The sequence below is a fragment of the Cibotium barometz genome, chromosome 9 (assembly GCF_041138505.1).
Source record: "Cibotium barometz isolate CiBa-2024 chromosome 9, ASM4113850v1, whole genome shotgun sequence".
NCBI lineage: Eukaryota > Viridiplantae > Streptophyta > Polypodiopsida > Cyatheales > Cibotiaceae > Cibotium > Cibotium barometz.
The window spans coordinates 25,067,085-25,090,590 of NC_141054.1; the positions used below are offsets into that span (position 1 = coordinate 25,067,085).

Consider the following 23,506-nt stretch of genomic DNA (forward strand, 5'->3'; position numbering starts at 1 on the left):
GCTTTATACCTTCCCATTAATGCTCTAGTAAGCTAAAAACTAACCGACCTAGTGAGACAAAGCGTACTAATGAACACAGTAGCATTCGTACTAAAGGGATGCATATGTACCACATAATAAATCAAATTGTTCGTTGTATTAATACTTTGACTTAACAAAGTGATTAACCTTGTTTTAAATCGTACTAATTAATACGATGGCATCATCATTAACTTTTTCATAGCTGTCTCCAATTATATATACTCGACAGTCCATCATTACATAGTCTTGTCCATAGTTTTTATGTTTTTTATTTTTCCTTCACAAGTTGTAAATACACTTTGTTGCGTGAATTACCTAATTTTAAAAAATGCATCATTAATTTCAATATTAAATTACTACCATTTACACATTGACACGTGTGTGTTCTCCGTTTACGATCGAACACTTGTGTCTCTCTTGACTAATCTTTTCCAATTTCAATTCACCTTTGTCGCCTAGCCACCACCTCTAGGTAACATGGCATTCATTTCATTAGTTTTAAAATAGTGTCCTAGCTTGTTCATGGGAACTTTCGGCAATCCTTTGGTTTTGGATATGGAATGAGAGCAGTCGATGTGTGGTAGCATGGCTCATCCTCTTCCTCTTCTAGCTCAACTATGTAGACTCTTAGATTCCCATTCATCAAGTCAAATAAGCCTCTCCAAAATTAAGAATTTCCTTGTAAAAGAAAAATTATCTAGGCTTGGAATTTCAAGAACAAAAGTTTGCTATGTCCTGTGGGCACACACTTGGAGATAGGATGTGCATTGAATCTTCCCTAGGAAAAGGCAATGCCTCTGAAGAAGGGGTCGAAATGAAGTCGTCGTCAATCTCCTCCCAAAGAAAATATTATGATGACTATGATGACCCATGGAAGGCCAATTTTACCTCCCTTTGACTAGTGTGGTTTAGGAAGGAATGTGTGTGTGTGTGGCCCGCACACGAGAGAGAGAGAGAGATTGTATACAAAAGGAATGAACATCATATAGAACAAGCCTAGCCAACATTCACTTATCAATGCTAAAAACATGTTATGAAAGTGCCCCAAGAAAAAGGATTGCAACCATTTAAAGAATATTGAGATATTATATCCCCTTCAAGATAAACTGCTACGAAGGCATTCAAGCATCCAAACATTTTTCTTGGCATCTTAATTTAAAAGGATCACTATTGAAATATTATATCCCTTCAAGGTAAACTGCTACAAAGGCATTCAAGGCATCCAAACATTTTTCTTGGCATCTTTAATTAAAAAGGATCACTATTTTCTTCAAACACAAATATCAATATTTTTTTGTGTTTGGCTTACAGCATATACTTTATAGCCACACATCATGTTCTCCACCATCTTGGAAACAGTCGACGTTGTGTATTACTTGGGTTGAGTAAAGCTAACTTAGTGACAGATGTTCCACTTTATTTACCCTCACAAAGTACAAATTAAAATATTTCTGAATTACTAAAAAATTTAACAATAAACCTCAAACACAACCACCTCTTACCCAGATTCTCCTTTTATCCAACTTTAATACTCCCTACACACTCATCAATTGAAGAAAGAAATCTGTTACCTCGCTTTCTAGAAGAAAATTCAAAGAAAAAAAAGGAGTGAAAATTGTTTCGTGCCAAACAAAATAACTCAAATAACAATTTTGAAATTCAGTTTGTTGGAGTAGACATTAAAGAAAGTCACCTCCAACTCACTTAATCAAAATGGAAAGTGTTAATGTTGTGTTGGAGCTCCAATGGAGGAGGATGCCCTAGCAATCCTTCTCAAAAGCTCAAAAGCTCGATCTTGGAGGCCAAGGAGGAGGGGTTGGGGCGCAGGATGGTCCTAATCTTAATTTCTTTGACTGATGCCTTAAAAGTTGTCAAAAATCATGATTACTTCTAATCCAAATGCCAGCGGAAGGGCTGATAGCCTTCGCAATTATAGCATTTGATAGCCTCCATACAAGAGCAGCATAGCCATAGCACTCCTACTAGTACATTTACATATGTTCAATGCCGGACTTCAACTAAGAACTCATATAATAGCACCTTAGCTGCGATTTCCATTTGCCCATATTGGCTCTCACATGTACACATGGCTTCCAATAGAAGATGTGATATCACAAGCATCTAATCATGTTTCTCTATACCATAATACTCAAACTTAGCATCAGCATTTCACATCATTGCATTCAAAAGCAATTCTGAAACATTTCTGGTATGTTTGTACAAGTCACAGGCACTTGTGCGGGGTCATCACATGGCACTTGTGCCGGATCATCACTCTAAAAAATGATCTTAACAAAGAACAAAAATTAAAGGCTCTCATAAGTAATCTTGTGAAATCCAAATGACACCAATTTATTGTTCATACCAGAACCGCATGGAGTAATCTTTGAAGACATGAGAGGAAGGAAACAGATGATCGCTTATGTCTACGCATGACTCTAGCATGGGATGGTGCTAATGTTAACACGGAAAAAGGACAAAACCAGAACATTCATCAGTAGCTGATACAATAAGCAGTTCTCTTCCCGTGGGGGTTATGGGGAAAAACGGCACACCAGCCACTACATCATGCTTTCTTCCACTCCCACTCTTATAGAAGGATACTGCAAACAGGCATTATTTACATATCCTAGATGCATGCCTTAAGGCTGATTTTTTTGTGAAAATTAAAGAAAATTCTTACAGAAATGTCACCGACAGCTGCAGAACTTAACTCATTAAGATTGAGCTACTACCACCTCCGTTCTGTAACATAAATGTGTACCCTAACCGCCTTGCAGCTGCCAAAAGAATTAGCATGCCTGCCTTCTCACACGCATATAGATAAATCCTAAAGCAAACCCTGTGGCCATGCCCACACCGAGCAGAGTAATTTCTCTTCTTTTTGAGATTGAGGCCTGCTGCCTCTCCAAAGCTGACCTGACAAAGTATAGATCCTCTTCCATTTTTAACATGTTTATATTCAACTTCTCTAGATGACCTTTTATAGCATCGCAAGAAATCTGGATGTCATTCACTTCCCGCAGAATTGTTTGCGTGAAGAACATATCCAATCCAGGTGTGTTGTCTGTAGCTCCAGAGAAAGCCGCCCTAAATCTACTCAAAAGTCTGTTTACAGATGTGGGGTGGTCAGGTGTTTGGGTGTATGATACGGAATTATTACCAGCAACCTCCTCTGCATCAAAGAAACACTCGTTATTGTCATCCGACTGATTCCCTGCCAGAGCCAATTTCTCTTGGCAGAAAAGCTTTGCCGTTGTCATCCACTGATCAAATGTTGTCCTTGCCTTACCCTCCATGAAGTTCTCAATAGCCCCTGCCACATACAAAAACATGACGATGAGTGGAGTTCCACAATGCAGAAGAGAAACCAAGGACCAAATTAGTATCACATTTACCTTCCAAACCCCATATGCCACCCTTGAACTCCAAGGTCACGTTTGCTGTAACAGCACAACCCCCACTTTCATCGGGCAATAGAACAGTTTCTGCGTGCGTTAAGAAACGATCTCCACTTGGAGAGTCTATGACAGGATCACATGTGATAGTGTAACAGTTTCCATTCTTGACGTACCTTTGTACCTCCTTTACTGGGAAAGACTCCCCTGCACAAACACATGGAAGCAAATTTTTCAAAATCGCACACAAGCATATTACATATACTTTCCAAACTGCAGAGGCTTGAAAAGCATCCCTTGAACAGTTGCTTGGGTAAAAAGCACACAACAAAAGCTCCTACTACACTACCTAGAGAGTATTTAAATACAAGCAACAAGATCGGACATGTGAAAAATAAAAGCAATCACAAAGAATGGAAGTTTGAAGTTGTCAAGAAAGTTTGGTGGAAGCAATCTAGCCATATGATCACATAGACAACAAAACCTAAGAACTCATGTACACGACATTGGGTCCCAGCAGTCAGAACACCCCCCCCCCAAAAAAAAAACAAAACAAAACAAAACCCTGGGTTCAAAACCCCACAAGGTGCTTCCTCAGCGGCATCAGATAGAAAAGCGCTTACAGGAGGGTTCCTATGGGCGGTGAAACGGTAACTACAGGAAAATCTTCAGCGCAAGGCCAGTCGAAAAAAAAGGGTGTTTCACAGGCAGCCCCGGCCACCCCCTTTGACATCTAGCCTGGCTGTTTTGTGTGCCTTAGGAATGCTCCAACACCGACTACAACAGTGTCTGGCAGCAACGAACACCAGCATCTTGCTGCCTTTGTTTTCCATCCTGCTCATTCTCATAGGCCTTTTGCCTCCAGGCATTTGTAAACCCGTCCTTGGCATGCACCTAGACTACCCTGTGCAACCCCTAACCCTCAGAGTCTGCTCGTCTTTTTAACCTTGAATCTCCCTATGTCTACCTTCTACATGAGCTTAGGTAGTCTTGACAAGCTTAAATATGAAATCAGAAAGCATGCCTCTATCAACAAAGGCATCCCAAACAATTGACCTTTGGAGGGAAAAAACTGAAAGTGGTAGTGCTAGGTGTGAACATGGGCTTATAAGGGGCACTTTTTACCTTCTATATTTAAGGGTTTTTCCTCCCCTCGCCACCTGTGTGTGAAAGGATAGCATTTTATTATTATGCCTGTTACTTGTGGTTGTGTACACACAACCTTATCATTCTAATAACATTCAGCATCGTCTCTCCCTCTCTCTCCCCTGACCCGTTTTCTGCCTCCATTTCCTGGGCATTAAGGTTAAGCCTAACCCAACAGTGGTATCAGTAAGCCCAAATTTTATGTACATTGTACACCCACACAAATGCCCGTACATCCTTGAGCCTCATCCGCACCCGTCTGTGCACCCTTGTGCGGCAACCGTACATGCCATCCGTACCGTCCATTCTGCCACATCAGTACTAGTAGCATCTGTAAGCGACAATACCTGCAAAATCTGCACCAATTGCCACCACATTTTTGCAAATTTGGGGCTTTTTGCAATTTCAGCACAAATTGGGGCGTTCCTGCTCCTACCACTCAAGAACACAAAAGATGGGATGCCAAAGATGCCCACGCAATGGCTTTGATCTCATGGTCACTAAAGAGATCAATTATACCGCACATCAGGTCTTGTAAGACATCTCAATGTCTCATGTGCATGCACATGTACACACAATGGCTTTGATCTCATGGTCACTAAAGAGTTCAATTATACCGCACATCACGTCTTGTAAGACATCTCAATGTGTCATGTGCATGCACATATACATGCTGATCCTAGGGCTGATCCTTGAAGGGAAACATATGAAGACAAGGTTTTGAATGTGATTCAAGAACTGTAGGAACTAGGTGTGGGCAGGGAAAACACTTGAGGGACCCAAGGAGGCTGTCAGCCAGCTTTAATGGAGACTTATCTGAGACGGCTGCAGCATGTGAAGGTGGTTTGTCCAAGGACCAGGCCGGCAGCAACCAGGCCGGCAGCAGGTCAGCCAGTCCAGATGGGTTTTCATAAATAGCATCTTGTTTGGTTCTTGTGATTCATTCAGTTCGACTGAGTCATAGACTAGGAACTAGATTAAGTTTTCCACCTTTTGATGGCAGCCCTCAGCTGGCCATAACTTGTACACCTTTTTGTACTATATGAATATATTGAATACTTAGCTATCTCTCGCTCTTCTCTCCATCTTCTGTATGCGTTCTGCATCAAGCATGTTCTAGGATGGTGTTTAGGGCTGAAAAAAGACTCCTAGAGCTTCTGCATGTGACACTGGCTGTCTGCACCTATGCAAAGGCAATATCAAGATCTCGAACGTATTCATCAACAACAAAGATCTCATCCTTGGTGCAAAGGATGGGTGGCTGTCACCAAATTGGGCATGTTCCTATGGGGAAAGGACTTTGGGAATTCCAAAGTGCCCAAAATAGTACAAGTGCTGATAACGGAGGATTTTCATTACACATGCATGTGCATGAATCTTAGATGCATGTGAATGCATTAGAGGATTTTTGCTAGAGAATGACTTGTTTTTGTGTCCAACTTGTATGGATGTGTTAAGGGATAGGTTCTGGGGACGCCTGGCACTTCAAGCTGCCTATCCCCGGTGGAGTGTTCCTGATTGTTGACAAATATATGGCATTTTACAAGGTTTAAAACATGTGAGAAGATGCCATAAAGAAGACATTTTTATAAAGGCCCATTTATAAGCTTTTGTCTTCACACTCATTTAAATATGGGTGGACACTATTATAAAGGCTGGGGCATCACATGTGTTTTGGGCACTTCATTTGGCAATATAGACTCGTGGAGAAGAGGAAACAAAATGAAGCTACCAGATATATTCAAAAGAAGAAACTTTCCATGTTTCGTGGCTTTACAAAATTTGGCCACCCTAAGCCCATAAATCAAGTTGACGGGGCCTTCTCTCGCCAAAGGAAGTTCGAACAAAGAAAACCTACATGACTCCTCTCGTGACTTACGTTGGGGCGATTTCCTCTTGTTTGTTTGTTTTTTTTTTTTTGGGTATCGGCGGCTGTTCCGTCTGCTGTATGGCTGACTGTACCAGTCTGTGAAACCGATCCCGTCAAGTGGGAAGGACTCCGTTGGACACCCACACGCTTAATAGCACAACTTTAAAACCACAAATTTGAAATGGACAACTTTAAAACAACTTGAATTTAAATGAACAGAAATGGAAAGATGGACACCAGCACTGGGGCCGGAACGGGCCGACCCCCCCCTCAATATATGATATATTTATTGGGAGTATTTAAAGAATACAATGCTCCATGGGTTCTGAGAACCAGATAATGTCCATGTACATATGAAAACAGTACCAAACAAGTAGGCTCGGATTTCGATGTAGAAAACTCGAAGCAGATCGACCACTAGTGTGGTCCAATCGCTACGGTCCTGTGCTTTCACTGGACTCCGCGGAGAGCGCCACACTGGTGTTCCGAGACCACGCACAGACAGGCGCTCTCGTACTAACGCCTGGCTCTCCCGATCTCAGCACCTTTGGACCGAGGTTCGCCCATATAGCTTGGACAACCCGGCACCGAACGGGTGTAGGCCGAGCGGGACGAATCTTTTACCAGATTTAAACATATAATACTTTACTCAAATCTGAAAATCACTTACTTGTGGATGGTTGATAGGAAACCCATACTCGAAGTATGAAGAAGTCTTCCAGGTGATGCGAAGTCCCTTTGATGAAGACTCAGTCGCCTCGTGGTGAACCACCAAGGCAAGTTCCGCCACAAAGGGCACAGCCGCCTGCTGTGAAAGAGAGAAACTTCCACTTGCAAGAGAGGAGAGAGTCAATACACAGCTACCAGTATAGATTATAACCGCCAGCAAGGGGGTACAGAAGGTACACAGCCTGCAACAAGAAGGTACAGCCTGCAGTACGGAGGGTACAGAGGCTGTTGCAGCCAGTCGCTTGTGGAAAAACAAACGTAGGAGAGGTGTAGGGCAGCCACCAGGGAGTACAGTCGTAGCAGAGGGTACAGAAGGTACACAGCCTGCAGCAAGAAGGTACAGAGAAGGCAGCCACCTGCTGGAGTGGTTGCAGCCAGCCTGTGGGAGGAAGGGCACCTGGCTGCTGTTTACAGGCTCCTGGCTGCTGTACACAGGCGCCTGGCTGCAGCCGTACAGTAGAGAATATGGCAGCCGCCTGGGGGAAGCAGCCTGTAGGAGATGGCGTAGAGGAAGCAGCGCAGCCTGTTGGAGCACAGTGGCAGGTAACCTTCAGGTGGTGGCAGCCGGCTGCAACCAGTAGCCGCCTAAGCACAGCAAATTCAGCAGCCGCCTTGGGGAGAACATGCGCCAGCGTACAGGGGGAGAGTCGCCGGTTGGTGAAAATCCACGCCAAAGAGAAGCGATGGTTTTCTACGCTTGAAGGGAGAGATTTCTTTTTAATAAATTAAGGTGGAGTTAACTATTGATAATACCCACGCATGCATGTGGGGGATTAGTGGGGGTTGGTGACCATGCCCACCCCCACACTCACTTAAAAGTGAGGCTCCCCTCCTTGGCCCCTAAGTGGGTGCCCAAAGGGGGTGCCCACTTTTAAATAAGTGTGAACCCCTAACCTTATAAAACAAAGGGGTTAGAATTTAAATATTAAAACAACAAGTACCATATACTTACCACCTGTTCACATGCACTGAAACTTGTCAGAATACAGGGCAAACTTCACGACTCACTGGCAGGCGTCCCCGCTCAGTAAGTAACACGTCAGGCAGGCAAACACACGAATACATGTCATGCGAAAACAGTTTCAAACATGCAAAATATGTGTGCATGTGCAAATAGTAACATGGACATATCTCCCGTTCATGGAACATGTACAAAATATCTGTCGGCACAAAACTGGCACGACATAAAAACATAAAAACCTGGTCTTCCTATGGAGTGACAGTCCCATAGGTAAGACACAGTTCCAGGCACGAGTTTCCCTAGGTGTGACAGTCCCATAGGTAAAACACGGCACGAATACTGGCTCTTCCATGGCGTGACAGTCCCATGGATCGAACACAGTCCAGGTCATACACGGGTGGCACTGATCTGGCTCCCGTCCATACGACACCATCCTGCTAACACACGGGTGGCACCAGTCTGGCTCCCGTCCATGTCAGCAAAATACTGGCCTCTTCACACGAGACACCGGCCTGGCCTCAAGTGAATGAGACGCGAAAACTAGGAATGGACCAAATGGTCGGCCAATTGGTGACATCCCCCCGGGCTTCTAAAGAGTTGACCTCAACTTAAAAGCCTCAAGATATGCCTGCAACAATTGCGGATAATCTGCAAAATAATCCTCATTTACCCATTTGGCATCAATAGGCAAATAATTTTTAAACTTCACAAGGTATCTCCTGGAAAGCTTTCCTGCAGGTAGCTTTCTCTCCTTGTGAAAAACAATCTGTTCTGGCTGGAGGATCTCCTCAAGCTCTTCTATTTCTGGCGGATCTTCTGTGACAAGCTCATCAGGATCTGGCCCCACATATTTCCGAAATAGACTCACATGAAAAGCATTGTGAATCTTCCAATGACTAGGTAAAGCAAGCCTGTAGGACACTTCATTGATCTTCTGAATCACCTTAAAGGGTCCATAATAGCGAGGAGAAAGCTTAGGATATGATCCTTCTCGTCCTGGCCTCTTCCGAAGCCTAGCCTTCTCAAATTTCAGCAATACCCAATCACCTTCTTTGACTTCCATGTCCCTTCTATGCTTGTCAGCAGCCATTTTATGCTTATCCTGAGATCTTGCAATGGCTGTCCGCACCTGACCAAAGGCAACATCCAAGTCACGAACATATTCATCAGCTACAAAAATCTCATCCTTGGTACGAAGGATGGGTGGCAAGACCACTCTGCCATAAATAATCTCAAACGGAGCCTTTCCTGTGGAAGCATGGATTGTATTGTTGTAGGCAAACTCAACAAGTGGAAGATACTTCTCCCATGCACTCTTTTGATCTGCCACATAACACTTCAATAAATCCAACACAGCTGAATTTGCAGCTTCACTTTGGCCATCCGTTTGGGGATGATAAGCTGATGAAAACTCAAGCTTGGTACCCATATTATCAAACAAAGCCCTCCAAAATAGGCTTGTAGTCCTGGGATCTCTATCCCCAACAATGGATTTAGGCATACCATGATGCTTGAAAATATTAGCAAGAAAAAGCTTTACCATATGATCAGCTTTGATGGTTTTCTTGACGGGCAAGAAGTGAGCTTGCTTGCTAAACCTGTCCACAATAGTCCAAATAGCATCATTCCCATGCTGGGATCTAGGCAAATCCATAATAAAATCCATTGTGATACTTTCCCAAGGTTGCGAGGGAATAGGCAATGGCTGAAGCAAACCTGGAGGCTTTTGCCTATCAAATTTCACCTTTTGGCAAGTAATACATGCACGCACATAAGCCTCAATGTCTTTACGCATGCTTGGCCAAAAGAAATACCTCTCAATCATGCGAGTAGTAGGCATAATACCTCTATGACCAGCATATGGTGGAGCGTGACATTCATCCATAACCTTTGGACGCAAATCCTTCACCACACATAGACAATTATCCTTCATGAGATAACCCTCATTGATTACATAAGAGGCATGTGAATGACCAGCCATCAAATCAGTCCATATATGGCAAAAATCAGCATCCGAATGATACAAATCTCTCATAGCAGATAGATCTCCATGAGAGGCCACTGAGACTGCAGCAACATAAGGCCTCCTAGATAGTGCATCGGCCACCACATTTTTCTTTCCTGGAGTATGCACAATCTGAAAATGAAACATGGAAAGAAAATTTGCCATTCTCATCTGCTTCTCTGAAAGCTTGGTTTGAGATAGAAAGTATCTCAAGCTTTGATGATCTGTCTTGACTACAAATTCAGCCCCAAGAAGATAGTGTTTCCAAATCTTTAAGGCGTGAATTACAGCCAAGAGCTCTTTCTCATAGATATCCATATGAAGCTCAGCATCATGCAAACGACGGCTCTCGTATGCAACTGCATGCCCTTCTTGATTTAGGACAGCTCCTATGCAATCACCACAAGCATCACATTCGACCACGAATGACTTGTGCAAGTCAGGAACAATCAATACTGGTCCACATATGATCGCATGCTTGAGCTGCAAGAAAGCATCCTGTTCCGTTGAAGTCCATTTGAAAACAGTTTTCTTCTTTGTGAGATCATGTAGAGGAGTGGCAATCATAGCAAAATGCCTTATGAAACGCCTGTAATACGAACATAATCCCAGAAAACTACGTACTTGATGTACGTTTTGCAATTCGGGCCAATTCCGAATAGTCTCTATCTTTGCAGGATCCATTGTAACTCCATCCTTGGATACAATATGTCCCAGATAATGAATCTCTGAAAGGAAAAACTCACTTTTCTTGGCATTGACGAAAAGTTTGTGCTTCCGCAACTCTTCGAACACTGTGACCAAATGAGTTCTGTGTTCTTGTTCATTCTTGGAGAAAACCAAGATATCATCAAAGAAGACTCCTGTAAACTTGCGATGGGGTCGGAATATCCTATCCATCATACGATTAAAAGTAGCAGGAGCATTGGTGAGACCAAAAGGCATTACCAAGAATTCATATAATCCGAAGGCTGTCCTGAATGCAGTCTTATGGACATCTTGTGGCACCACGCGTATCTGGTGATAACCACTCTTCAAATCAAGTCTGCTAAAGCAAGCTGAGCCATCAAGCTTATCCAAGATATCATCAATACGTGGAATTGGGAATCTGTTCTTGATGGTAAGCTTGTTCAAAGCTCTATAGTCTACACACATACGGAAGGATCCGTCCTTCTTTTGAACAAGAAGCACAGGAGAGCAGTAAGGTGAGGAACTGGGCTGAACCAAACCTTTCTCTAAAAGCTCGTTTACCTGCTTCATAATTTCTTCTTGTTGTGCAGCACTCACTCGGTATGCGGGTTTGTTAGGTGGAGAATTACCTGGCACAAGATCTATGCGGTGATCTTCGGGCCTTTGGGGAGGTAATTCACCTGGCAACGAGTCAGCAAAACAGTCTTTGAATGCATTAAGAAAATTCAGCCTATCATTAGACATAGCATCTATATTTTGATGATTTGGCACAAGACTATCACGCACAAAAACCAAGTACGCTGAAAGACTCTTTTTCATTGCTTTATTAATTTGGATGTGTGATACAACTGGGATAGAATCCCCTTCTTTGCCAGCATCAATAAAGTGCATGCGGCCTTTATGCATAAAAGAAATCATATTAGACTTGTAGTCTTTGCGGGGCTCAAGCCTATGATGCCACGGCTTGCCCGACAATACATCACATCCATTCAGAGGAGCAACTAAGAAATGCTCATTGTCAAGGTAGCCCTGTATATGAATACGCAACTTCCCAATCAAAGGGGTAACCTGCACCTCTTTGCCAATAAATGCAGCTTCGGCTTCAATCTGAGGTCCCATGTTTTCAACCTCAATACCCAATGCAGCTGCCATTTGCATAGAGATGAAATTGTCAGTTGCACAGTCATCAAACATGAAGAGTGCGGGCTGATCCTTGATTTGCCCCCAAGCCTTGCAAACCATACGCTCTTTTGCATCATGACCTGTATTACCTTGCACATCAGGAACTGCATGAACATTTGCTTTGGTGTGCTTGTCCTCGTGCTTTGGTTTGCGATCTGGGCATTGCCGAAACATGTGGTCTTTGCTACCACAAGAAAAGCATTTTCCATCCTTAGCATATTGCTCTCTTTGCTCCGGAGTTAATCCAAATTTGTTCTTTCTTGGGCCCTGTTCTTTATTTTCAGCTTTACCACCCTTGTAAGGCTCCCGGAAGTTCTTTTTAGATGGCTGTCCGCCCTTTTGCTGATTTGGGGCAGCCTTGTCTTTCGCCTTGGAACCTCCTTGATCCTGCTTGATCTTGAGCACCAATTGCTCCGTAGCAAGGGCAGAAGTTGTGAGTTGCTGCAACGTATGTTTTGGAAGCAATTCAATACCCGATCTATATGCAGGTTGCAATCCAGAACGAAACTTCCTCTTTCTTTCCTCCTCAGAGATTAGCATGAAGGGAGTCACTTCCAGCAACACTTTCCAAAATTTGTTAACATACTGTTGCACACTCTCGTTATCTTTTTGTTCCAGCCTATCCCACTTTTGAGTGAGAGTTTGCTCTGCATTGGGTGGCAAGAACTGAGCATAAAATCGATCTTTGAATTCCTTCCAAGTAGAGATGGGATCCTTGGTGATCTTTTCGGTGATCCACCAATGGGCAGCAGTGCCTTTCAGAAACATGCTAGCATGGCGCACCTTTGACTTTTCTGTAAAGTCCTCATCGCTAAAAGCAATGTCGAACTGTGCCACAAACGCTAACACCTTAGAAGCATCGTGTTCACCATGAAAGACATCAAATTTGACAGATTTATCACCTGCTTTGAACTCCTTGAGCTTCCTGGCATGAGGCTCATGGTCCTCTCTTTTTCTTTTCCCCTTATCCAACGGGGTAGCCCTGTCTGCATGGGCTCCATGGGCCGTCAAAGAAGCTTCATGGGGCACGGTGGCATGTGCTCCACGAACTCGAAGCTCAGATGCATGTGACTTACCTGCATATGGCATGGTCTCTCCATGAGACAACTCAGAAGGCAAAATTTTTCTGGAAGCAGACCTGTCACCATGAGATACATATCTTGCATGCATGTGACTTTCGTGCCCTCCATGAGCACTGGCATACATAAATCTGTCAGGCTTAGTGCCTTGGGGAGAGGATGCATGACGAGAGGTGACAGTCACCTCTTCCTTTTGCATAACAGATTTCAGCCTCTGGGATGCGGGATCTCCATGCTTCAAACGAGGTGGATTTCTGAAAATCAGCTCCCCGTCATCCCCCTCTTTGATATCCCCTTTTCGAAGGAGATAGGCAAGTGCCAACTCCCTTGGTTTCTTGCCCACTTCACGAGCCATTGATTCAAAGGTTACATCAACCATAGCATCAGCCTTCCTGGCTTCAATAGCACTTTGTAGATGTGGATCTTCATGCAAAAACTTCAATTCTTGCTCTTGAGCCTGCAAAAGTTTTCTCATATGTTCCATTTCAGCTTTCATAGCATCAGGGTCTTGTTCAAGCATAACTGTCTTCCCTGGAGACAGTTGACCTTTGGATTCACTATCCATAACCCTTTCAAGGGGCTTGTGCCTACCACGCAGGGCATCAGACCCACGAGAGGCACTAGAGGGACCCCTCGAATTTGGTACTTCCAAAGGGTTGCCTTGGCTGTCCATTGTGTTCAAAGTTTGCTAAAAGCGGGATGTCCAGTACACAGGTTTGTTTCCCCACTAGGAAGAGGGAAACAACCGTGCTCTGATACCAATGAAACCGATCCCGTCAAGTGGGAAGGACTCCGTTGGACACCCACACGCTTAATAGCACAACTTTAAAACCACAAATTTGAAATGGACAACTTTAAAACAACTTGAATTTAAATGAACAGAAATGGAAAGATGGACACCAGCACTGGGGCCGGAACGGGCCGACCCCCCCCTCAATATATGATATATTTATTGGGAGTATTTAAAGAATACAATGCTCCATGGGTTCTGAGAACCAGATAATGTCCATGTACATATGAAAACAGTACCAAACAAGTAGGCTCGGATTTCGATGTAGAAAACTCGAAGCAGATCGACCACTAGTGTGGTCCAATCGCTACGGTCCTGTGCTTTCACTGGACTCCGCGGAGAGCGCCACACTGGTGTTCCGAGACCACGCATAGACAGGCGCTCTCGTACTAACGCCTGGCTCTCCCGATCTCAGCACCTTTGGACCGAGGTTCGCCCATATAGCTTGGACAACCCGGCACCGAACGGGTGTAGGCCGAGCGGGACGAATCTTTTACCAGATTTAAACATATAATACTTTACTCAAATCTGAAAATCACTTACTTGTGGATGGTTGATAGGAAACCCATACTCAAAGTATGAAGAAGTCTTCCAGGTGATGCGAAGTCCCTTTGATGAAGACTCAGTCGCCTCGTGGTGAACCACCAAGGCAAGTTCCACCACAAAGGGCACAGCCGCCTGCTGTGAAAGAGAGAAACTTCCACTTGCAAGAGAGGAGAGAGTCAATACACAGCTACCAGTATAGATTATAACCGCCAGCAAGGGGGTACAGAAGGTACACAGCCTGCAACAAGAAGGTACAGCCTGCAGTACGGAGGGTACAGAGGCTGTTGCAGCCAGTCGCTTGTGGAAAAACAAACGTAGGAGAGGTGTAGGGCAGCCACCAGGGAGTACAGTCGTAGCAGAGGGTACAGAAGGTACACAGCCTGCAGCAAGAAGGTACAGAGAAGGCAGCCACCTGCTGGAGTGGTTGCAGCCAGCCTGTGGGAGGAAGGGCACCTGGCTGCTGTTTACAGGCTCCTGGCTACTGTACACAGGCGCCTGGCTGCAGCCGTACAGTAGAGAATATGGCAGCCGCCTAGGGGAAGCAGCCTGTAGGAGATGGCGTAGAGGAAGCAGCGCAGCCTGTTGGAGCACAGTGGCAGGTAACCTTCAGGTGGTGGCAGCCGGCTGCAACCAGTAGCCGCCTAAGCACAGCAAATTCAGCAGCCGCCTTGGGGAGAACATGCGCCAGCGTACAGGGGGAGAGTCGCCGGTTGGTGAAAATCCACGCCAAAGAGAAGCGATGGTTTTCTACGCTTGAAGGGAGAGATTTCTTTTTAATAAATTAAGGTGGAGTTAACTATTGATAATACCCACGCATGCATGTGGGGGATTAGTGGGGGTTGGTGACCATGCCCACCCCCACACTCACTTAAAAGTGAGGCTCCCCTCCTTGGCCCCTAAGTGGGTGCCCAAAGGGGGTGCCCACTTTTAAATAAGTGTGAACCCCTAACCTTATAAAACAAAGGGGTTAGAATTTAAATATTAAAACAACAAGTACCATATACTTACCACCTGTTCACATGCACTGAAACTTGTCAGAATACAGGGCAAACTTCACGACTCACTGGCAGGCGTCCCCGCTCAGTAAGTAACACGTCAGGCAGGCAAACACACGAATACATGTCATGCGAAAACAGTTTCAAACATGCAAAATATGTGTGCATGTGCAAATAGTAACATGGACATATCTCCCGTTCATGGAACATGTACAAAATATCTGTCGGCACAAAACTGGCACGACATAAAAACATAAAAACCTGGTCTTCCTATGGAGTGACAGTCCCATAGGTAAGACACAGTTCCAGGCACGAGTTTCCCTAGGTGTGACAGTCCCATAGGTAAAACACGGCACGAATACTGGCTCTTCCATGGCGTGACAGTCCCATGGATCGAACACAGTCCAGGTCATACACGGGTGGCACTGATCTGGCTCCCGTCCATACGACACCATCCTGCTAACACACGGGTGGCACCAGTCTGGCTCCCGTCCATGTCAGCAAAATACTGGCCTCTTCACACGAGACACCGGCCTGGCCTCAAGTGAACGAGACGCAAAAACTAGGAATGGACCAAATGGTCGGCCAATTGGTGACAGTCTGCACCTGTTGCTCGACTATTGATGGTTGCCCGATTACTGTACCAGCTGTCCCCTCTGTACCCGATGGCCAGCTGTATGACGTGGTGACGCTAAGGCATCACAAAGCAAGACTTAGCAAAGCTGCAACACAAGCCTGCCACACCTGCATCTGCCGTACCTGTACCAGCTGTACCCGTACCTGCTGCTGCCCGATGTTGAGCCCATACCTGCTCTGCAAGCCGTACTTGCCTAATCTGTTGTGGCTGATGGACCGTACCTTGACTCTGTACACTATACCAACCACCTAGAGCTGTGCGACTGTACCTGCTGGATATACTATACCAGATTGTACATGTTGTACTTACTATCTCAGTTGTAAGTTAAAGAGAGACCAAAACATCACAGGCTGTGGCCAACAGATACCTGCAACAAAAAGGTTAGTGATCAAGAGCCTCATAAATTACATGTGAACTGATGCAAAACAAGAGAAAAAAAAGGAGAAATCCTAAGGTGGCTATAAGCCACCCAGTCCAGGATGATCATGAAGTCAGCTACACAAAGTTCTCCCTTTGAAGACTATATGCTACCGTGGCTTCTCACACAAGACTTCTTTAGACGAAGGAAGGAATCTGTGAAGAGCTTCCAAGAAGAAAAGGCTGCAAGACTCTTCAAGTGAAGGCAAAAGTTTGCTAGGAAAGAAGACAAGTGTTTCTCAGAAGGCCCTCCAAGCAGGGAGAACGATTCAAAGAATGGTACAGTAAAGGAATCTCAAGAGGAGTGAACTTCTTAATAAGTTTATTGATTTAACGCATGTATAGGAAATCTTATGCAAAGCACCCTTGTACTTGTACTATAAAAAAAAAACTCCTTGGAATGAAGTTGTTCCGGGGGGGGCCGCGGGGGGGGGGGGGAGGCGTTCCAACCCCAATGATGTGTTGAGAGAGGATAGTTTTCATTCAATGTAAATTTTCTCATTGTTTTACAAGTGTATTCAAACTAGGATTGGAGTATTTATCTGGATGCCCGCGTCCGTTACAATGGTATCAGAGCCAAGTTTCACAACATCAAATTTGAGGCAAAGGCATCCCCCCATCCCTCTTGTACAATGGTATCAGAGCCAAGGTTCTCAACATCAAATTTGAGGCAAAGGCATCCCTCCATCCCTCTTGTACAGCTTGTAACCCATGGGGAACCCTTGACATGAAGTGGAAGCTATAGAAGAGAAATTTCAACAAGAGATCAAGAACCAGGACGACTTCTATATACATATACCTAGATGAATCCAGGAACATGCCCAAATTCACCTTTTAGGAATGTGCATGTTATGTACTCATGGTAGTCAACCCCCAAGACTATATAACTATCAACTCCATTATGCATAGTATGGACTAGATACTACGACATCTCCACTAACATCATCAGTGCCCAATAGTGGGTGTAGAACTCTGTATCAAGATATGCTCTCAGACATGCACTCCACACACACACACACACACACACACATAAGAGCATATTCAAACAAAGGCCTTCATACTGGGTTTCTGTCAAACCTCCAGAGATGCAAGGCAGACCTAGCCATAATGAAGCCTAGCACTAAGGGAAGTAGCAAATAGAAAGAATTAGTATAGCAAATAAGTAGTTGATAGGACAAATGCACCACTAAAGATAGAAAGAATTAGCACAGTATCAACAGATTGAGGAATTGAAGGACGAGCTCTTCCAAAAAGAGAGCTTAATTGAGGAGCTACTGGAAAACCAAGGAAAGGATTGTTCGGTCACAAACCTTCATGATAGGTTGGAAGATTGGACCAGAGGCTAAATCCAAGATAAGTGGCCATTGCTTTCTTGTTAGAAGAGGGTTATCAGCTATCCCGTACTTTATCGGGAGTATTTAATAAAGAGCCAAAAGACAAGCAGAATTCACTCATTAAGTTTCAAGCTCCCGCAAGGTATCAAGTACACATTGAGGTGAATCAAACAACAAATGCTTCAAAGAAAAAGAAAAAGAGGAATTTCATGAGTACAAGGGACTCTCAAGAACTAGATGCTTTTGAAGGTACAGGAGCATCCAAGGAAAAAGCTAAGAAAACAGGAAACAAGTCAGCTCTCCGAAAGGCAATGCAAGAGAAGATGATTGCTGGACTTTCTCCTTCCTTGAAACCATTCCAAGCGGGTGGTGAAGAGGACTACACTCCCAAGGGACCACCATATTTTCCTCAAGAAGGGCTTGGTAGCTCTTGAGGACATGTTTTCATGGATTTATATAACACCCAAAATATTGTATCCTTTTTAAAATTTTCAGCTTCATCTAGTAGTCTAGAAAGTAACTTAAGTCTTTTGTTTTGGATAACCAACTGGTATGACCAATTAGTAATGAATAATCTTTTTGGCTATTTTCCTTGTTGCATGTCTATGCAAAATTAATGTTATCACAAGGGCTTAAAGCCAAGTACTAAAATATTATTCAAAATGTTATACATCATTCTATTGGAAGAATGTTCTATCCAGGTGTATCATTTATATCAAGGTTTCGCTTTATAGCCAAGTGGAGCTATTTTCTGCAGTTGCTTTGTTTTAAAACAAATATTTTTCTGCATCTTTACTATATTTACAGCATTTGTCTATACTGTTTCCCTTGTGCAATGGCTTGGTATATGGTTGTGAGACTAGATATTGCCATGAGAGTTCCACTCAAGCAAGGCTTGTGTGAGACTAGGTGTTTCTCCGAGAGGCTCCACAACTAAGGATATGTCTCACTGATATGATCAGTGAGTTTGGAATGTGACTTGAGCCCAGCTCTTTCTCCACAGTGTGTGACAGCTGTCCACCTAGGAGTTAACTGGTATATAGTCACTGTTTCTGGCCGGATGGCCTTCATTTGACGATTCTAGTATGACTAGATCCGCACTCATCTTTTTGGATGAGAGCAAACTTACTGTCTCACAAGGAAGCTATTACAGTTGTAGTCAACTGTTTAAAAGACCAAGAAGATGTCACCAAACTGGGCATGTTCCTATGAAAAAGGACTATGGGAATTCCAAAGTGCCCAAAATAGTACAAGTACTGAGAATAGGGAATTTCCATTACACATGCATGTGCATGAATCTTGGATGCTGTCACAAAATTCCTTACAGCTTCTATTTTTCTACTGTTCATGTGCAGCATGTGAAGCATGTGAAGCCTGACATGACATACATGTATGGCTGGTGTAGCCTGACATGGTGTGTCTGTGTGGCATATAGAGCCTCACATGACAGTACATGTATGGCTGGTGTAGCCTGACATGATAGTACATGTGTGGCTTGTGGGGCCTGACATGGTGTACATGTATGGCCATGGAGCCTGACATGATGAAATTATCTGGGACTAGCTATCTTGGAGATCTTTTGTATTTATGTTCTAGGAAGGTTCCGAAAGGATCATAAGCCCTGGACATTTTATCGGATACAACTGATCAGATGGGTGTTTCTTCCAATATAATTGCACTCATGTGTGTGCATGACTTTGATTTTATCTTTGGATGACTTGTCTTGTTTGCCTGGACAATGCATGAGATTTCTGTCTATGTTGTCCATGGGGTCGGGGACGCCCGGGCACCCTATGGACGTGTATGTGCACACCTGTTTGGGACTGATAGGTGGTCTACATGTGTTTTGCAGGTCGTAAGTATTCCCAAAAACTCAATTTACAGCTCTTCACAAGATAGCGACGAGAAACTTTACCTTGTACCTTTCTTTCCTTGTGTGCCAGTATCTGCTCGGGAATAAGAACCTCATCAAGTTCCTCCGCTTCCGACTGAGCCTCATCTGATACATCCTCAGGCACCCAAAACCTACTTGCACTCCACCCAAGTGGTAAGCACAAGTCCCTGATGAAGCATAATAGACCACCACTACTAAACATAGACAGAAGCTGCCTTTCGAACTCATGAAGCCTCCGTGAAGATACCACCGATGACAAAGTGTTGAAAGCCATAGCCTTCAACCCATCTTTTGCACCATAACACTTCAACTTCTTCTTGTTCGTGGCTAACTACTTCTTGTCCTTGGTGTCTTTTCTCCTTAGCTTCATCTTCAGCTTTTGCTCCACTTCATACAAGCAAAGTCACACAGTCCTGCACTGCCTCTTGTACTTCCTTTTCACTTTCCACATGTTGAAGCTAATGTGACTCTCATGAGACAACCACGAGCTCGCCCCCTTAGGAAAGTTGGCGATTGCCCCGACCAAAGCAACCACGGACTCGCCTACTTGAGAAAGTCGACAATGTCTCGGCAACAAAACCTTGTAAACAGGCCTCTGTCTTCAGACAAAACCAAAGGGCGGTGCAAAAACAAACTTGCACACAAAACACTTCAACACCTTTGCGCACCAAGAAAAGGAAAACAAACAAGGGGAGCTAGAGTGCTCCTGCAAAAGTATACGGACACCGATTGGCCCCAAAACGCAGTGACATCCCTTGCGGTATTTCTTTAATTGATTATAAGAGAGCTTTGATTACAATAAGGCTGAAAACTCAGCCATCGTCCCAGTAGAACTCCTGAAGCTTGCAAAGACCCTGCATCATGGCTTCATGTCCACTCGACATCCACTAACAAGTCCAGCCATTGTTCACATCAAAAGACTCCCACATATTTAGTCTGCATATAGAAGCTTTCTTCCATGATCAAGGCTGCCACAACCATCCATAGCCTCTCACCCTATGAACAACATCACACCCTGACACATCCAGTGCTCCTACATCACGATGACGACTCCAAACTGTTTCCCAAAAGAGAACTCACATCACAGCACAGCATACATACCATACAATCGACACACCTGTACCAACCCTCTCTGCCTTCCAAGAGTACTATCCATCTCAACCATGGATTTCCCGACTCTTGTCCAATCAGCAGTAAGGCTGTACAAAACATGTGTCAATCTCTGTATCCACTGCCTGCATGTGACCTCTCTCCTAGAGAAACCATAAACATGTTTCCTCGAGAAACCTACGACCTGTTTCCACATGAAACCCTTAGGCCTGTTTTCCCCTTGAAACCTTCATCTTGTTTTCACACAAAACCATACACAGCACCATTCAAAGACAGTGCCAACAACGGCATGCATCCAGTGACATGTTTCCTCATGAAACATTTGGAAACATAGATATGCCCACAACTGTAGGTCCCTCTGTTCCTTTCAAGAAGAAAGGAACTGTCTCAAAACAGTCCGAATTACAACCAATAACTCTCTCTCATAGATGCCCAAAGAAACCTCCGCATCATGCAAACAGAGCTCTCATAACTTATAAGCCATGGCATGTCCCTATTGATTTCGGACAGCCCCAATACAATCCCCACAAGCATCACACTCCACGTTGAAAGGCTTCTACAAGTCCAAAATTATCAACACTATCACCAAAGCATCAAAATACACGTTGCTGATATACAAAAATGCAACGCGTCCCAAAAAAAAAAAGAAAAAAAAAGGGGACATGACACTAATGACATAGCTCTGACACGTGTTCAGATAGCAGCGCAAGGCCACCTTACAGGCTTGGAATGATGCGACTAGCTTTTGGAAAGAAAAAGATTAAAAGGTTTTTAAATACTAAAAAAAGAAGAACTTTTATTATTAAAAAGATGCTTTTTGTACTATAAGTGTTTTTATCAACCCATCTACTTTTGCCAACACTGTTCCATTGCATTGAATTGGTATTTGGTTCTCCCAACTAGCTTTACATTCCCATATGTGCGTCTAGTCTATATGATTTGAAGGCCTCGCACTCAGGTGTATTCACCCATCCTTAACTATAATACACTAGGAGGTGGTCCTGGGTTGGTGACCACTTCCTGTGCGTTTTCACTAAGTATGTGCAGATGGGTGAAGCCAAAAGGAAAGCTCCAGATTGCGCCACTAATCATTAATTAAAGCTAGTAATTGAATGATTACATTCTTGTAAGATGGTCAATAAGATAGAGGTCCATAATACTATTTGCAGCTTTCCCATTATTTAATATAAGGGGTTTAGCAAGCACCTGTCAAATCTCACCTATCATTCCCTATGGACTGGGGGTCTTCCCATTCCCATTATTTAATATAAGCGGTTTTTCAGGGACCTGTCAAAAGATCTCACCTGCCATTCCTTAAGGACTGGTGATCTTCCCATTCCATTTTTCAATATTAAGGGGTTTTACAGGTACCTGTCAAAAGATCCCACCTACCATTCCTTATGGACTGGGGAGCTTCCTACATCCAACCCCATGCCCGGGAGAAGTCTGTGAAGTCCCGTGCTTTTGCAACACCAAATGTGCATCTATCAAGCTTGTTTTCTACGCTCTAAAAACCCTAAAATTTAGCTGTGAAAATACCCGAAAGAAAAAAAAAATGCATAATTGGCTCTGAAATATAAAAGTATAAGAGAGAAGGCATACCTACTAATTTTATTATCATTTTTGGTGCCTCAGAAGAGGCAATGTATTTCACCTCACGTTCATTATTTTTGTTCCAACTGGAAGCTTCGGCATATGGATCATGGTTTATCTTCTTGTGAAACCTCTTCATAAACTCGGCATTACCAAACAAATAAGTAAAGACAACCTGCAATGCCCTTTTTTATTCAGTAAGGTAATGCACAGAAAAACACCCAAAAATAAATAAATAAACAAAACTGACCTCAGGTTCAGCAAAATCTAGCCTCCCCTGCATCGTGATTTTCCTCACCATCTTGATTTACATCCACCTAATATAATTAAACCCCGAAGATAATAATAATCAGACGCTGAACTTAAAATCAAGGTTTTGTACCGCAAATATTAGCATTGATATCATCTAAAAAATCATATGTTAGGTTTTGAGCTAAGAACGAACGGCGACATGTAAGAAGCCTGGAAGCCATAGCCAGGAAACCCTTTTAGAAACCCTAGAAAACTCAGAAGCTTAGCAGGGCAGAGCAGAAAGCATCAAAACCTTGTTTTAGTATGGATCTGAGCCTTGTATGGTTGAGAACCGCAGTTACGAAACGAAGCGAGTGATCCAGCCTTCTTGGTTGGGAAACGAAGTATACGTCTTTGCGCAAAGGTCGGTTCTCCCACTAGACCGCGTGCAACAGTGTCACTGCCACGAACCTTCCGGAATCTATGCCCCTTCACACGCTTCCTTAGGGTGTGTTCATGCGGTCACACGAATTCCATGCTCTTTGGCAAAAACTAACACATTATGTCATTCACACAAGGATTTTGTGGTACTAGGCGTTTTTAAGGTTTGTAAAGCTTTCTAGGTCTTGGTATATTTCTCGTGTCTTTTACAAAGTTATCATGCTACATACAGGTGAAAGGAGGAGAGGTGTGTCTGTTGGGGAAGGAGAGGGAGGGAGCGAAGGGGGTGCGTGGTGGGGGTGGGGGTGGGGGTGGGGGTGGTGTGTGGCAGGGGGACGAGATGATTTGGATCGGTCTCCCACATAATGAAACCCTCGCATATCCTTGCTCCTTGCTACAATCAAACAATCTACTTTGTTACACTTACAACCGTGTAA

At 43.8% G+C, this 23,506-nt stretch overlaps 1 protein-coding gene across 1 annotated transcript; it reads right to left on the reverse strand.

The window, feature by feature from the left end:
- Positions 1–2,310: 2,310 nt before the first annotated feature.
- LOC147635367 (uncharacterized) lies at positions 2,311–23,163 on the reverse strand. The gene is made up of 5 exons (XM_086802618.1): positions 22,942–23,163; positions 22,648–22,714; positions 22,407–22,572; positions 3,420–3,626; positions 2,311–3,337 (listed from the first exon to the last, which is right to left on the reverse strand). The coding sequence occupies exons 2-5, from the start codon at positions 22,696–22,698 to the stop codon at positions 2,814–2,816; spliced, it is 948 nt and encodes a 315-aa protein (XP_086658744.1). The 5' UTR covers positions 22,699–22,714; positions 22,942–23,163; the 3' UTR covers positions 2,311–2,813.
- Between the last annotated feature and the right edge of the window lie 343 nt (positions 23,164–23,506).